This window comes from Nannospalax galili, unplaced genomic scaffold (assembly GCF_000622305.1).
Source record: "Nannospalax galili isolate Female #2095 unplaced genomic scaffold, S.galili_v1.0 scaffold1096, whole genome shotgun sequence".
NCBI classification, from domain to species: domain Eukaryota; kingdom Metazoa; phylum Chordata; class Mammalia; order Rodentia; family Spalacidae; genus Nannospalax; species Nannospalax galili.
In genome coordinates, this window is record NW_008338289.1 from 1,571,251 (window position 1) to 1,587,228 (window position 15,978).

Consider the following 15,978-nt stretch of genomic DNA (forward strand, 5'->3'; position numbering starts at 1 on the left):
GAGAATAAGAACCTGCAGAGTGTGGGTCCTTGGACAGGACTCCCATATTAAACTTTACCCATCCAGGGCTCAGGAACCATTGTGGAAGAGGGGCAGAAAAATTGTAAGAGCCAAGGGAGGAGGTGGGTGACCACATGGAGCCTTACAGGCTCCTGGGACCTTGTGCATATGAGCTTACAGCAATGGTGACAGCATGCACAAGATCCATGCAAACACAAGCAGACAAAACCCCGCATAAGAAATGGGCAGCAGGCCCCGATCTTAGCCAAAGAGCTACTGGGCAGCTGATTACTGCTGGGTAAGGAAGAGCTAATCTTCTTTACGATAGTGACTCTAGATAGGCCGACTAAGACTCCAGTGGATGAACTTGCACTGAAGAACATCAGGGGATACTAACTTGACTTAATAGGCCTTAACATGAATGACAGAATGCATGAAATCCAGTGTGTGTAGGGGGTTTGGGAGGGTGCCGATGGGGAAGGGAGTATAAAGATGATTAAGATGAGATTCACAAAAATTCAGTTAAAAAACTTTTTTAAAAAAAGGAATGTCCTCAAAGTAAAAATTAAAAAAATAAAAAGGTACGGTGACTTTTTAAAAAAGTTCCCCACATGCTCTCTCTGTCCTGTTGTTTATGGATATGACACATTAGTAAAGTGGTACTGGGGGCTTTTGAGCATGACCTGAATGTCTTATTTCTCACAGAAAGGGCAGAAAATTCAATGCTTAGTGGCCTCAGTGCATCTTCCTGCCATCTTGTCTGAAAGTTGCCAACCTTCTATGAGAGGAAAAAAAAACTACTGAAGAACAGAAGGATCCTCCTTGACCTTTGCCCCTGGCTCTTAGCGTTGCAGGTGGTGAGCTGTTTGACTTCCTAGCTGAGAAGGAATCTTTGACTGAAGAGGAAGCAACTGAATTTCTCAAACAGATTCTTAATGGTGTTTACTACCTCCACTCCCTTCAGATCGCCCACTTCGACCTTAAGGTAACATTGCTGGAAGCAGAAGCCAGATGGAAACTTATACCAGCCACCTCCTTCATGGCTTGATGTCTAAGAGAAGTTGAAGCACAGGAATGAAACATATTTTCCCCCTATATGGGTTTAACAAATGGAGCCTTAATATATAAATCTTTAAGTATGCAATGTATGCCTCCCTCTGGAGTGCTTTGCTTTTCCATTTTGTGGGATAGAGGCTTGATTCAAACAGTGGTTAGACTCTAGAATCCTAGGGGAAACTAGCCTGGTCCTTAAGCAGCTGGGCTGCTCTTGGAGCACTTTCTTCTGGGGTGGCTGGTTGCTGGCACAGCTTTCATCTGGGGCGGCTGTGGACATCGTGTGGATGGCGTCTTGAGTTTCTATCCTCCTGATTAAGACTGGACCTGACCCTGTCCTTTGTTAGCAAGCAAACACAACTCTGACGTTGACTGAATAGCACCTTTGCCTGGCTTGAGGCAAGGATATATGGGAGATTAAAAGTGTATAAGTCCTATTTCCAGCCACCACGGAGGGATGCTCTGTTTGGAAATGAAGGCAGAGAGGGGTGACAGGAAGTGACAGTGTGATATTGACTGGAGATGAAACATAATCTGGTATATGCCGTTAGAGCTAGAACCAGACTTCAAAGTGTCCATTTTCATTGTAGCAGAGCCATCAAGTTCCTGGGTGTCCCCCCCAGTCCTCTCTGATGCACACAGTAAGGTGGCTCTTTACAAACCTTCACCTGTCTGCTTGATGTTCTGTTTCTGGCCCTGGGAGCTGGGAGTGCCCACGAGTCAATGCTCTTGGGACGGCCATCAGTACTAGGGGATAGGAGATGGCAGGTGCAGGCTTGCCCATGCTTCAGTGGGGTTTTCCCCAAGTTCTGCTGTTTCTCCCCCATGTTGTCCAGAAGGGCTGTGCACTCATCGCCCTTGCCATCCTAAGATACCTTGTTATACCTGCTTCCTCTATTTCCGGCCTCCCCTTAGCAAGTGCTTCCTGACCTAATTATTTTCTTTTCTTTTTTCAAATTTTATGTGTATTAGTGTATTGCCTGCATGTGTGTAAGTGCACCCATGTTGTACAGTGTTGCCCTTGGAGGTCAGAAGAGGGCGTCAGATCCCCTGCAACTGGAGTTACAGATGGTTGTTAGCTGCCATGTGGGTGCTGGGAGTCGAACCCAGGTCCTCTGCAGGAACAGCCAGTGCTCTTAACCGCTGAGCCATCTCTTTAGCCCCATGACCTCCAATTCTTGTCTCAGGCCTGCCTCCTGGAGAACCTAAAGCCAAACAGCTATGCGCCCCGGCCTTCTTTCACTACCCTTCTCTAGTTTTTTGTCATTTTTTTTAAGGAATGACAGAGAATTGTGCTGCTTTGTCGTCTTCAGTGTCACATCACAGCTTTTTTACCTCTCTCTCTCCTTTTAAGCCTGAGAACATAATGCTTTTGGATAGAAATGTTCCCAGACCCCGGATCAAGATCATTGACTTTGGCTTGGCCCATAAAATTGACTTTGGAAATGAATTCAAAAACATATTCGGGACACCAGAGTTTGTGGGTAAGTTTTACTTGCTCTTGGGGACATTTGTGTCTCGCTCACATTCCCCTGGCAGAATCTCCCTGGCTGTGAGATCATTCCCTGGTCCCTGTTTCTGGTTTTTGCATGAAGATAGAATCTCTTGGCCTGCAGCCTTCCCATGCTAAATGAGTATTTATTTCCTCTCAGCTCCTGAGATAGTCAACTATGAACCCCTTGGTCTGGAGGCGGACATGTGGTAAGGAGCATGTCCTTGCTGGTGTTCTCTCTCTGATTTAGTTTTCTGTTTTCCTAACCTGTCCCTGTTTTTATTTCCGTGTGTAGGAGTATTGGAGTGATAACCTATATTCTGTAAGTACTGACTCTATGATCCCTGTACCTCCTTGTCTTTGAGACCATATGTGTAGTTTGCCATCAGACGTGTTGTCCCCTTCGCTCCTCATGGAAACATGAATCACACACCTCAACACATGTTTAGTTTATGCTAATTGGGTTTTTCCTCCCAATTCACAATGAATCATCAGAAACTGTAGTGCAGTCATGGTAAGAAAGCATGGCAGCTCATCACCAAGAACATAGGAGGAAGAGTTTGATTTTAAACTACACACTGATTCAAATGAACTTGTGCATGTGCGTATGCATGCACCTGTATGATGTTGTATTTGTGTATATTTTATATACTTATTAATGCACGTGTGTGTATGATTACTCCCCGCTTTTATTTATTTATTTATTTTTGAGACCGTGAAGCTCATCGATTTGATTGGCTAGTCAATGAGCTTTAGGACTCTGCCTGTCTCCATCCAGCAGTGCTAGAGTTACAGGCACTCACCACTGTCCCTGGTTTTTAACCTGGGCACTGGGGATCTGAACTCAGGTCCTTAGGCTTGTTCGCTTTATATATATACTGAGCCGTCTCCCCAGTCCCACATGAACTTTTTACAGGAATCATTTGTACTTGTGTTCATGACTGTTAAGTGTTCTGTGCAATGTGATTGAATTCTGAAGAGACTGTCACACCAGACTCTAGTCTCATTTGGTGTTTGCCACATGAGATCCGGAAGCCCTGATGACACATGGCAATTGTTAATGTTCTGTGCTCCATTTTATTTTACCAGCCTAAGTGGGGCTTCCCCATTTCTTGGAGACACTAAACAGGAGACATTAGCAAATGTATCTGCTGTCAACTACGAATTTGAGGAAGAATTCTTCAGTAATACCAGTGTCCTTGCCAAAGATTTCATCAGAAGACTACTGGTTAAGGATCCAAAGTAAGTGCCCCTCTTTCTGTGAGACGCAGCCTCAGATGGCCTAGAGCCACACAAGCACCTGTTCTGCGTGTGGCCACCTTGTCAGACCCTCGCAGAAGGGAAACATGCCACGGCAGGGAAGTGCTTCGGAAGATGCCCTCACTGTCCTTCATATGCGTTCACTCAGCCCGTCCAGAAAGAAAGAATTGGAAGACCTGTGTTCTCAGTACTTTTTATACGGGTTCTGGACTGCATTTTCCAGAGTGTCTGCTTCGTAGGCATAAGGAAACAACCTTAGTGTTGCTGAAATGGTCATGTGATTTTTAATTTTTTTTCCTTTTCTCTCCCCCAAAGGAAGAGAATGACAATTCAAGATAGTTTGCAGCACCCCTGGATCAAGGTGAGCTGCATAATATGTTGTAGTTTTAATCATTTTTTTAAAGTCATTGGTTTGGGAACGATAGGTCATGCCTGGAATGTTAGTTTGGTTACTGATGCTCTATTTTAAGATAAACTGATGGATTGGAGTTTATCCTAATGATCACAGAGTTAGGGGGAGAAAAACGAGTTGTTAAGAGCAGGGCTGGAAGAGGTCCACTTAGCACGCTTGCCTTAACCTGTGGTAACAGTCCAAACAGTATTTTTCTTTTGGCTTTTTTTTTGAAATAGGGTCTCCCTGTAGCCCCAGCCGGCCTGGAACTCACTAGATAGACCAGGCTGGCCTTGAACTCACAGAGGTCTGCCTGCCTCTGCCTCCCAAGTGCTGGAACTACCAGCATGCACCACCACGCCTGGCCCAAGCAGTATTTTAAAATTTGAATTCATTTCCATCATGTAGATATAATATAGGACTCTAAATTCTCTTGAAAAAGCTGAAGGCCTAACAGCACCAAATCCTCACTGTACATGTATATGGGAAATGATAGAACACTTGACCCTGACATATGACACCTTTACATTACCTACCCTGTTGGTATTTGGGTTAAGGAAATTGAATTTGCTTCAGCCTGAAATAAAAAGGACTAAGCTAAGATTGATGAATGTGTTAGCTTTCTGTCACTGTAGCAAAATACCTGGGGGAAGACAAACAAAGAAACAGAAAACCACCTTTTTAAGGAGGAAAGGCTTATTTGGTCCATTTCAGATGTTGTAGTCCATGGGCAGCTGGCTCCATTGTGGGGACTGTGGTAGTTTTCGTGTATCATAGCAGCCCGCATGTAGCAGAGCACAGCTGCTCACCTGGGAAGGAAAGTGAGGGTACGGGGACAAAGGTTCCAATATCCCCTTCAAGGATTTAAATTCCTTCCACTGGGTCCTACCACTGCAATGTTCCACCACCTCCCAGTAATAACACCAGCTGGCCACCAAGCCTTTGGCACAAAGAGATGCTGTGGGACATTTAAGATCCAAACCATGAGAGTATCTGATCATAATGGCATTACTGAAGGCCTGAGCCCCAGCTCTCAGGGTTATACCCATACCTAAAAACATCACCAAACAAGATACAGTGAAGGCATTTGAGTGAGGTTAGGATGGGCCACATTTCTACATTGCTGGTGTTCATCCTAGCTGGAAATTACTTAGTGATACTCAAGTTCAAATGTGTCATAACCTAACCTCCCCATGAATCTTGCCATCCCCAAGCTATCATTATGAAAGACTGTAACTGAGTTCAGCTATAAGCTTACCCTCTGCCCCAGATGCTGTCTCTGTGGATTATATCAAACACTCAGCCGTTAAGAGTTAACTGACTGAGCATAGGTCTTCCTAATTGTTTCTATTTTAGCCAGGCTGACCTGTCTTGAGATGTAGCTGAGGATGACCTTGAAATTCTGATCCTCTGTCTCCACCTCCTGAGTGCTGGGATTACAGTCATGAGCCATCATTTCTGATTTATGTTGTGCTCGGGATCAAACCCAGACCTTGGGTACGTTGGGCCAGCACTACCACCTGAGCTACATCCCAGCCTAGTTGCTGGGTCTTTAATGTTTTGCCACTTTTCTGCTGTTTTAGATGGTGAATGTATAAGTCCATTATAATAATCAGGAGTCCTAAAATGGTGTTTAACTCATTTCTGTAATTAGAGAGCTCTAATCTTTTTTCTTGAATTTTCATTTTAGCCTAAAGATACACAACAAGCACTTAGTCGAAAAGCTTCAGCAGTAAACATGGAGAAATTTAAGAAGTTTGCAGCTCGGAAAAAATGGAAAGTATGATGCTTTGATGCAGAGCATTAAATTCTGTTTCCTCTGCTTTGGTCGGGGCTCACGTGCTCTCATGCTGGGAATTGGGAGCTGCATCCATTTAAAAACAATCCACTCCGTAGTCGTCTGCCGTTAAAGACAAGCAAAGCCTTACCTCGGTCCTATTTAATTCGTTCTTCCAAGTGTAGTTTTGCACGCTCTTTTCTCAAAACCGTTCCCAAGGCAAATTTTGAAATCAGTACAATAAAACTACAGTGAAACCTTTTTCTAATGATGAACAAACCACATTGTGACTTTTTTCTGATAAGGTGTGTATTTGTATCAGAAGCCTACCTTCTGCCATGCAGGGTTTCAGGACTGTGGGTAGAGCTGGGATGGACCACCCTTGCAAGGTGGTCTCTTCTTCCTCACTGTGGTGCCTTCCCTGTGGCCTCTGTGGGACACTGGTTCAGGCATCCTCGAAGCAGTCAAAACTCAGGGGTCAGAAGGTGTGGCTTCCTGTATCCAAGGTTATGTCAAACTCAGAGGGAATACTGTCACATTTCTCAGCCCAAGTCCAGCGGTGTAACTCGTTACACTCAAGTTTGGACTAGACTCTCCAAAAGGCCTTTAAAGCCAAGTCTGAAATCCTTCTCCCCAACCGCGTTCTCTCCCTCTTTCCCTCTTCTCTGTCCTCCTCCTCCTCCCCACTCCTCCCCTCCCTCCCTCTGTCGCTCCATCCCTCCCTCCTTTCTCCTCCTCTTTTCTTCCTGCTCCTTCCCATGTTCTCTTCCTCTTTCCCTCCCTCCTTTCTCCTCTCTCTGGTCCTCTTCCTGCTGCTTCTGCCTTTGAGGGGAGACCTTTGTACTATAGACCAAGGTGTCCCCTACCAGTTCATTTAAACATCTATATGTATTTTGATAATCACATTATCTTCATTTAATGCTTGCTTGGGCCCAGAGGGCTCAGAACAAGGCCCTTACACTGCAGGCTTGTCCCAAGGATGCCTTGCAGGGAGGGGTATAGAGAACAAAGCTGAGAAGAGACAGGATGTGAGGCAGCTGCATCTGTAGGCCAGCAGTCAATACATGAGAGTCTCTCCTCTTGCTGTTTGGATTTATGACCTTTAGCATACTTCCCTAAGCAAACAGCTCAGTCTGCTGTGGGAGTGTCCGCTCCAAAAAGGTCTGCTGTCTGTGGGCAGCAAGTGCTGTGTTGCCTGATCTGAGCTTTGTTCATGAGGTGTCTTTGTTCCACCCCCTGACTTTTTATGTCTGTTTTTTTTTTTTTTTTTTTAAAGCAATCTGTTCGCTTGATATCACTGTGCCAAAGATTATCCAGGTCGTTCTTGTCCAGAAGTAACATGAGTGTGGCCAGAAGCGATGATACTCTGGTAAGCAGTCCTGTTTGCCTTGGCCAGCCTCTCTGTGTTATATGGTTAGAATGTTTACATTGTTCTGTTTGTCAGCAATCCAGGAAACCTCCCATCCTGGAGCTGTCAGACCTACACATACTCCTCCTGAGGTGTGGGATTAGGGAGGCTGGTCTGTGTACCCTATCTTCTTCCCTCTTCACTTCGATTTACTTGGTACTATCTCCACTGCCATCCCTACTACCTCTGACCCTAACCTTCCCTCATATACACAGTCATGCACACATGAGCACATGGACACACACATAGACATACACACAGACACACACGTAGAACCAGAGAGATACACAGACATGCAGAGACACATGCACATGGAAAGACTTACACTGATTCTCATGAATGAAAATGAGAGGTGTGGTTGCCGCTGACAGGAGAATGTAGAATCACCGTGGTACAAAAGGGACAGACGTCCTTATCTTCTTCCCCCACCAATGTCAGGGGAACACAGTACTGCTGTCTCATGGTAGACCAGAAGGCCATACACTTGGTTTATTGACATTGTCTTGACTGTCCAAAGCCCTTGGGAATAGCACCACACTTTCCCCCAAGTCCAAATTGAAACCCAATCACCGATGAGCTCTCCAGATACAACTGAACACCTCTGAATTCAACGAGACTCTCCCTGGCCAGTCATACAACAGGGCTTTGTTAACTCTGGATGGGAAGGGGACTCCAGGAAAGGCAGACATGGTGGTTCTGTGGGAACCACCCTGGCCTGTAACCCAATAGTTGGTGTTTCCTGGGTGGAGCTGGGGACTCCAAGGGCAGGATCAGCAGACACTAGTTCTTTTTTTTTTCTCACTGAAGCTAGTCTCTTCACTAAAGCCCTAGATCTAGTCTCAGTTGTAGAGTGAAAGGGGAGATTTTTTATTTTTTTTTTTCAAAAGCAGTCAGAGAAAAGTTAAGCCAGGAGGAGAAGGGAAAGAAAGAAGAGGAAGGCTTCCTTGGGAAGAACATGAGAGTGATAGAGGAACCACGGAAAAGATGGCAGCTATGGGTCCAAACAGGACAGTGAGAATGACTAAGCCTCATGAATTACCATCCTGAATAGTGGGAGGAGTGCGTGTGTCACGGTGCAAGTTAGGGGAGAGAGAGATCTCCTCACCTGCTCTGCATTCTGCTAACCACAGGTGTGCTGCAGGACTGCTTTCTTCTTTCTGCTCACTGCATTTCTCTTGATTAGTCCCCATACAGGTGACTCCTAGTCATTGACTGGATAGTGATAGAAATCAACACTTTACTCCATTTTTTAGACAGGTGTTCTGTATAAATATAATAAAAATCCTCTTGGAGTTTGTTTGGATTTAGAAAGAACTCAGAGAAATGCTTCTCCATTCTGCCCTCACAGGCATGACATTTCAGTAGCCATCTCTGTACTTTGTTGGGGATTTTTCTAACTTAGTCCTTAATTTTAATGTTCCGTACTTTAGAAAGATATTGTAATAAGTCTTTGACAGGGAGACAACAACTTTATTCCATAGTTATTTTTCCTCTGTAATCAAAAGTTCATCTGTTTTCCTTTTTCTGACCTGTTTTCATGGATTCCCTTTAAGGCCCATCATAATACATACATACATACATACATACATACATACATACATACATACGTGTGTGTGTGCGTGCGTGCGTGTGTGTGTGTGTGTGTGTGTGTGTGTATGATCATACTTAACAGAGAATCTCACTTGTTGTTGTTGTTGTTGTTTTTGAAACAGGGTCTCCCCGTGGCCCTAGCTGGCCTGGAACTCACTATGTAGACCAGATTTGCCTGGATCTCACAAAGATGCACCTGCTTCTGCCTCCCAAGTGCTAGGATCAAAGGCCTGTGCCACCATGCCCAGCTACTTTCCTATGTTAGACCTAGAAAAGAAAAATACTCAAGTGACCAAAAAAATGGCAATTCTAGAATTGAACAACTTAGGAAATGAGACTATCTTCTTCAGATAAACCAAAGATTTCCTTTACCCCATAGTTTTCCTTTCCCTTATCCAGGAGGAGAGTGCAGGTCCCACCCAAACTTCTCCACAGTGTATATGGACTGTATTTGACAGATCCCTGTGACAGACATAGAGGGTCAGTCAGTAGTAACCGTCACTGTTCAAAATCTGAACCTTGAAAGCTGTTCCAATACAGCTGACATCAGGCTCAGATAAATAGTGAATTATGGTTTGTAACAGGAAAAGGCAAAAGATGAACTCCCAGTTTCCCTTGGGACCATGTGGATTGGGAATTAAGTAGCATGCCGCCCTAGGAATGCCCTTTGGCAAGTAAGCCCAGGGTTTCATTGTGTTGATGAGGATCCTGGGCAGTACACTAACTCTTTGCATCCTCAATCTCTCTCAGGATGAGGAAGACTCCTTCGTGATGAAAGCCATCATCCATGCCATCAATGATGACAACGTCCCAGGCCTGCAGCACCTTCTGGGCTCCTTGTCCAACTATGATGTGAACCAACCCAACAAGGTATGATTCTCTGCCAGGGGTACTGGAGGGGTGTATCACAGACTCTGCACCCAAAAGTCCAAGTTTGGAGAGACCCCAGGTACTTCCCTATTCCCACCATCCAAATAGAACCTCCGTGCTGTGGGGGAAAATCCCTCCTCTTTATAGTGATTCCATTTACATATAAAATCATTGTATTGATTTATTTTTATTTATTATTATTGTGTGTATGAGTGTATTGCCTACATGTATGTAAGTGCACCCGTGTCATGCATTGCATACGGAGGTCAGAAGAGGGGCCAGATCGCCTGGAACTGGAGTTGTGGATGGTTGTTAGCTGCCTTGTGGGTGCTGGGATTCGAACCTGGGTCCTCTGCAAGAGCAGCCCATGCTCTTTACCACTGAGCCATCTCGCCAGCCCCACAAATGAAGTCTTTTTTCATCAAGGGCCTTTCTTCCATTCCCAGTTGTACTATTGCCATGAAAGTTTGTATCTTCTCCTGCAAGTAGCAGTGTCCCCTTTGATTATGAAAGAGGAAGGGCTTCATGCTCTTCTGACCATCTTCCCTTCCTGTCACATAGCTGCAGCTCTGTGTGTGTGTGGAGATCTTGGGAGTGGTGTGGGGACAGCAGGGAGGTTACAGTAGTGGTAATCCAGGCTTTCTCTTTCCTACCAAACCTGAAAAGCTGTATTTTTTCCTCCTCTGTTCCAGCATGGAACACCTCCGTTACTGATTGCTGCTGGCTGTGGGAATATCCAGATACTACAGTTACTCATAAAAAGAGGCTCAAGAATTGATGTCCAGGATAAGGTCATAATTCTGTTTCATTAAAAATGAATTCATTTTCATGTATTTCTAAATGTCTCTTGAGTGTAGGGGCAATAGAGAAGAAACATGCATGTCTTTTTTGTGATTTCCTATAAAAGAAGGTGAACTGCCTAAGTAGCCTGTGCGGTCTGATGTATTAGGAAAAGGCTCACATCGATCTTCCTTTGGGAGGGGGGGTCACCTCAATGCGAACGTTTCTTTGTACCAACCCCAGATTTTACTCCTTGCAGATCACATTTAATCAATGGTATTACAAGTCATGTTTTAAATTTTTCACTATCAACTTAATCTAATCAGAAGTTAATTTGTCTGCATGTTTATTGTGCAACTGAGTAAGGACACACTTTGTGGGGTAGGCTGCATTGGAAAGGCAGACAACTGCGATAATCATAACCATGGATCTGTCATCAGCTGCAAGACTTTCAACAGAGCTATTAATAGGCTGGTAAAGTTGACTCTTGAGAATCCACAGGTTTACTTCCATGATTCAACCAACGACTGAAAATTCCAGAAAAAAAATTTTGGAGTGTCTTTCTTCTTATCATTCTCTCCCCTGTACAGCGTAACAGCTGTTCCCCTGGCATCTCCATTGCACTGGGTGTTAAGAGCAGTTCAGTGGTGATTTAGGGTGTACGGATGGATGTGTCTGGGTTGTGTGTAGGCCACACCATTTCATAGAAGGGTCTTACGCACCTTTGAGTTTTGATACCTATGAAGAGACCTGGACCCAGTCCCTGCGGATACTGAGTACAGAGGTTGAAATTCTAGCCAGAGGTTGAAATATTTTTTTAATGTTGTACATGACCATGGTACAGCTGTCAAAACCATGAGACTGAATGGGCTTTTGTCTTGGAAGGGGCTCTTCTGGGTTTTTTGTAATCACACAACAAGAACGGAAGCATTGTGATTCTGAGGGGTGCGTGAGTCCAGGTCTGTCAATGATCTATATGTGATTCTACACTGATTTCTGTGCAGGGAGGATCCAATGCCATCTATTGGGCCTCACGGCATGGCCACGTGGACACTTTGAAATTCCTCAATGAGAACAAATGCCCTTTCGATGTTAAAGACAAGGTAAGGCTACACCTCTTAGGAGGGACAGAGGAAATGACATGGGATGCATTTGAGAGCTGGTCTGCCTTGTGCACCAGAACCCAAAGATAGGGATTGAAGACCACAATCTTCCTGCAGGGAATTTAAAGTGGTTTCCTTTTGCCCCACAGTGGGCTTGGCCCCATAATGAAATCTGCCAGGCAGGTGGCCCAACTTGCAAGCTGTGGGCTGTTCTCCTGGTAACATGAGCACCCACAGCTCTAACAAGACAGGCAGAGACTGGATTCCTGATTTTCTGAAGCCTCTATGCTTTTATGCAGATCTCTACCACTCCTCCTTTGAAATGGCTCACAGCGCTGGCCTTACAGTTACTGGCACTAGGTAGTTAAGGAGATAATAAAGTAAAGATTTTTGGAGACAAAGGTGTTATTAAAATTTTTTATTTTCCACACACTACACATTGATATGCACGTGTTTTACTTGGTCCTCACAGCAGTCCTCTGAGAAGATGGTTAACACTAGTAGCTCACTGCACCTAGCACTCCTTCCCATCTTCTCGTTCCTCTTTTACTCTTGTATCACATTTCTGTTTCCAATACTTGTGGGCTGACCTGTCATGTTCAGTCAAGCCTGCCACACCCTGTGCAGGGGTAGGACACTGCTCTATCCCTAAGGCATGGCATTCACATCAAAGGCACTGTGTGTCTGTTTTCTCTTTCTATGACAAAATAAAAGTTGACTTTAAAGGAGGCAGGATATGTTTTGACTCATGGTTTCAGAGGTTTCCATTGTTGGCATCGTTGGCTTATGGTAAAGCAGAAGATGGGAAGGAGAAAGGGGGGAGAGAGAGAGCGAGAGAGAGAGAGAGAGAGCAAGAGGAGAGAGACAGCTTCCACTGGATCCCATCTCCTAAAGTCCTTTCACACAGAGTGGGACCAAGTTTTTTTTGTTGTTAGATATATATTTTCATCTTTTTGGAGAATTTTATATGTGAGCATCGTATTTGCATCATTTCTACCCCTCCGAATCCCCCCAACTCCCTCTCATGTCACTCCTCACCCCCTCACAATTTTTTGTCTCCTTCTTTGATTATTATCATTGCATATTATATATATATATACACACACATTTATAAATATACATGTGTAATGCGCTGAGTCCATTGAGTTGTGTTCATGTGTACAGGTGTTTAGGGCTGCTCACTTGGGATTAGATAATCTTTCATTTTTTTAAAGATTCCTCTATTTTTATTTTATGTGTATGAATGTTTTGTCTGCATGTGTGTATGTACACTATATGTGTAGAGGTGCCCTTCAGCCCAGAGGGTATCAGATACCTTGGAACTAGAGTTACAGACAGTTGTGAGCCACCATGTGGGTGCTGGGAAGCAAACCCAGGTCGTCTGTAAGATGCTCTTAACTGCTGAGCCATCTCTTGAGTCCCTCATATCTATTTGCTTGCTTTTTTTTTTTTTTTTCAAATGTCAGTTCTGAGGACTGAACTCAAGGACTAAGTTTTTTTTGCAAATGACCTTTGAGAAATATTTAAGCTCCAAACTGCAGCACCATATTTATTACAACAGTTTTTATGACAGTTGACAAAAACTGTCTCATTTAATCTTCTTGGTTTTTTTCAGTTACTTGATTCTAATACTTTGGGAGGGGCAGAAATACGTACCTAAGGACTTGTATTTGTTCACAGATACTTGTTGTATGATCAAATTGTGATGTTCTTAAAAATCTCTTGAGAATGTGAGCAGTTTTAAACACTGACAATGAAATGAAAAACCTGTTAATAAATGAAACAGCATCTTTAAATACTTGCTGGATGATGAACCTAATACTTAAAGAGGATTTTTGAAGATTGTTTTTTAAAGCCAAAGAGCTAGAAGGATTCATAGAGAAAGGAGGCGAGATGTGGCCTTTAAGGGATGGGAGCATATTCTGCCCCAGGTCCCTGACCTGGACCTCCGGGAGCTTGAGGGAGAGTGTGAGGGTACAAAGGGGAAGATGTGGACCAGCATTCTTGGGAGTCTTTTTGAGTTGTGTTCTCCACACTTCTGCTCATAGAAATGGCTCTGACTCGTGGTTCTGTTTCTTTTGCAGTCTGGAGAGACAGCCCTTCATGTGGCAGCTCGCTATGGCCATGCGGACGTGGTTCAGCTCCTGTGTAGCTTTGGTTCGAATCCCAATTTCCAGGACAAGGTGGGTTGTGGGAGCCTATGTGCTTAGTCCCTTGCTCTGTGCATCAGTACACGGCAGCCAGGTGATCCATGTGTCCTCTCCAGTTAGGTGTCTTCTCATCTACTGCAGGGTGCAGGTCTGCCTCAAACAGCACTCTGCAATGTACAGCAGTATCATTGCCTGCTTCCCTTCTAACCCCATCACTCATTCGTTTAATCCTCTGCAGACCCTTTTAAGGTGTGTTGCTGTAATTAGCATCCTTGTTTTACAGATGAGGAAACTGGTAGAAAAGTTCCACAGTTTCCTCAAATTCTCATAAGCAGTGAAACCTGGGCTTGAACCCTACCCAATATGGCTTCAGAATTCACATTTGTGAGCGCTACACCGTCACGGCCTCTTGTAAACAGATATGTGTCTGATGATGGTGATCAAGAAAGTACAGACCTTTCAGTCTTCATGAACCGCCAGGCCAGCACTTCCTTGACTAGTTCAAATATGGTTATTGGGATTGCTTCCTTACAAAGTAGCAATGCTCTCCGGCGTGATGGTGCACGCTTTTAACCCCCATACTTGGGAGGGAGAGGCAGGTGGATCTCTCTGAGTTCAAGGCAAGCCTGGTCTACATAATGAGTTCCAGGCCAGTTGGGGCTACAGGGAGACCCTGTGTCAAAAAGACCAAACAAAAGAAAACAAAACAAAGTAGCGATGCTCCTCTGACTCATCCTGGAGTTATATACACCACAGAAATTGAGACATGAAAATTGCTAAAGGAATTCTTGCTCAGAGAAGTGCTCTCCTGTTATTATTAGTTACAGACAAAGGCAATTTAGCAAGAAAGATGCTGTAAATCCACCCACATAAAACAAGCTCTCTTGTTCAGAAAAGCTGAGCCAGTTCCAGCATGGCCCCAAAACTCAGTGCCAGTAATGTGCTGAGAAAGCTAAATTCACCCAACACTCATATTGAAGGAAAAAGTGACTGGGGAAGAGTGTTGGGTCTGCCTTCTTAATGGCAGTGGCTTCCACTGGTGCTATCACGTCAGATGACTATTTTTGCTGCATTGGCTGCACGCTCTGCTCCTTCACAGCCTTGTATTTCTTTCCCATTGTTGCTTTCTCCTCCTCTGTGCTTGTGACCTTGGCCAGGAAGAAGAAACCCCACTGCACTGTGCTGCCTGGCATGGCTATTACTCTGTGGCCAAAGCCCTTTGTGAAGTTGGCTGTAATGTGAACATCAAGAATCGTGAGGGAGAGACCCCCCTGCTGACAGCGTCCGCCAGGGGCTACCATGACATTGTGGAGTGTCTGGCTGAACACGGAGCTGACCTTAATGCCTGTGACAAGGTGCTTTGCAGGAACAGTATGGCACTCCCTGTGGAGTGATCTGGTGGGCTAGAGGGACCACAGGACTTGGCCACCCATCTCCCAGAGTTAACAAACTCGAATGCAGAATCTGTAACTGTGTTCCTCTCCTGAATTACAAACGTTCTGTGAACTGCCTTCTACGTAGTAACTGATAATGGTATATAACAAAATTTACAACTTGACCATTATTTTAATTTTAACCTTTTAAACTTTCTTGTCAGGACAGTGACGATCACTGAACTGGCACCTCAGTGTTAATTTTTAAACACATAAAATTAGGTGCTTTATCTTCTTTAATTTAATAATAAAAATAGAAATAGTTTATTTCTTTTCACCACCTACTCTTTTGTAAAAAAAGACAATAAGCCAAACTCTTATTTGGTAATTTCAATTCTAGACAAGGTGTTCTATTTTTACCAAAGCAGATTGAGCATAATCAGCTTGAGCTTGCACTTTAAAATGACAATGCTGGTGCTGTATACAGTTAACTGGGGGTGCTACCGTTCATGTATTAACTGTTTGTGGAGCAGTGCCTCATTACAGAGTGTGGTTCTCAGTTGGAGGCAGCTTTACCCCCGGGAGAGTTTCTGGTGATATCTGGAGACATTTTGGTTGTCATAGCTGGGGGTAGGGGCTGGCCTCTAGAACCCTGCTTACTCCTAAACCCCAAATGATGAGAATGGTGGGTGAAGAAACCCATACAGACCTGGTAGAGATGTGGTAGACCT

The 15,978-nt window shown here is 44.3% G+C and overlaps 1 protein-coding gene across 4 annotated transcripts in view; it reads left to right on the plus strand.

Moving 5' to 3' along the window:
* The window catches only part of Dapk1 (death associated protein kinase 1), a 207,803-nt gene that overhangs the window by 148,722 nt on the left and 43,103 nt on the right, over positions 1–15,978 (plus strand). For all 4 annotated transcript variants that reach the window (XM_008833093.2, XM_008833095.3, XM_008833094.2 and 1 more), the window contains exons 4-16: positions 847–985; positions 2,408–2,537; positions 2,706–2,754; positions 2,841–2,867; positions 3,635–3,787; positions 4,121–4,166; positions 5,887–5,976; positions 7,250–7,342; positions 9,722–9,841; positions 10,534–10,632; positions 11,626–11,724; positions 13,809–13,907; positions 15,032–15,229. In XM_008833093.2, coding sequence (XP_008831315.1) covers positions 847–985; positions 2,408–2,537; positions 2,706–2,754; positions 2,841–2,867; positions 3,635–3,787; positions 4,121–4,166; positions 5,887–5,976; positions 7,250–7,342; positions 9,722–9,841; positions 10,534–10,632; positions 11,626–11,724; positions 13,809–13,907; positions 15,032–15,229 — 1,342 coding nt within the window. The remainder of the gene's footprint in view (positions 1–846; positions 986–2,407; positions 2,538–2,705; positions 2,755–2,840; positions 2,868–3,634; positions 3,788–4,120; positions 4,167–5,886; positions 5,977–7,249; positions 7,343–9,721; positions 9,842–10,533; positions 10,633–11,625; positions 11,725–13,808; positions 13,908–15,031; positions 15,230–15,978) is intronic.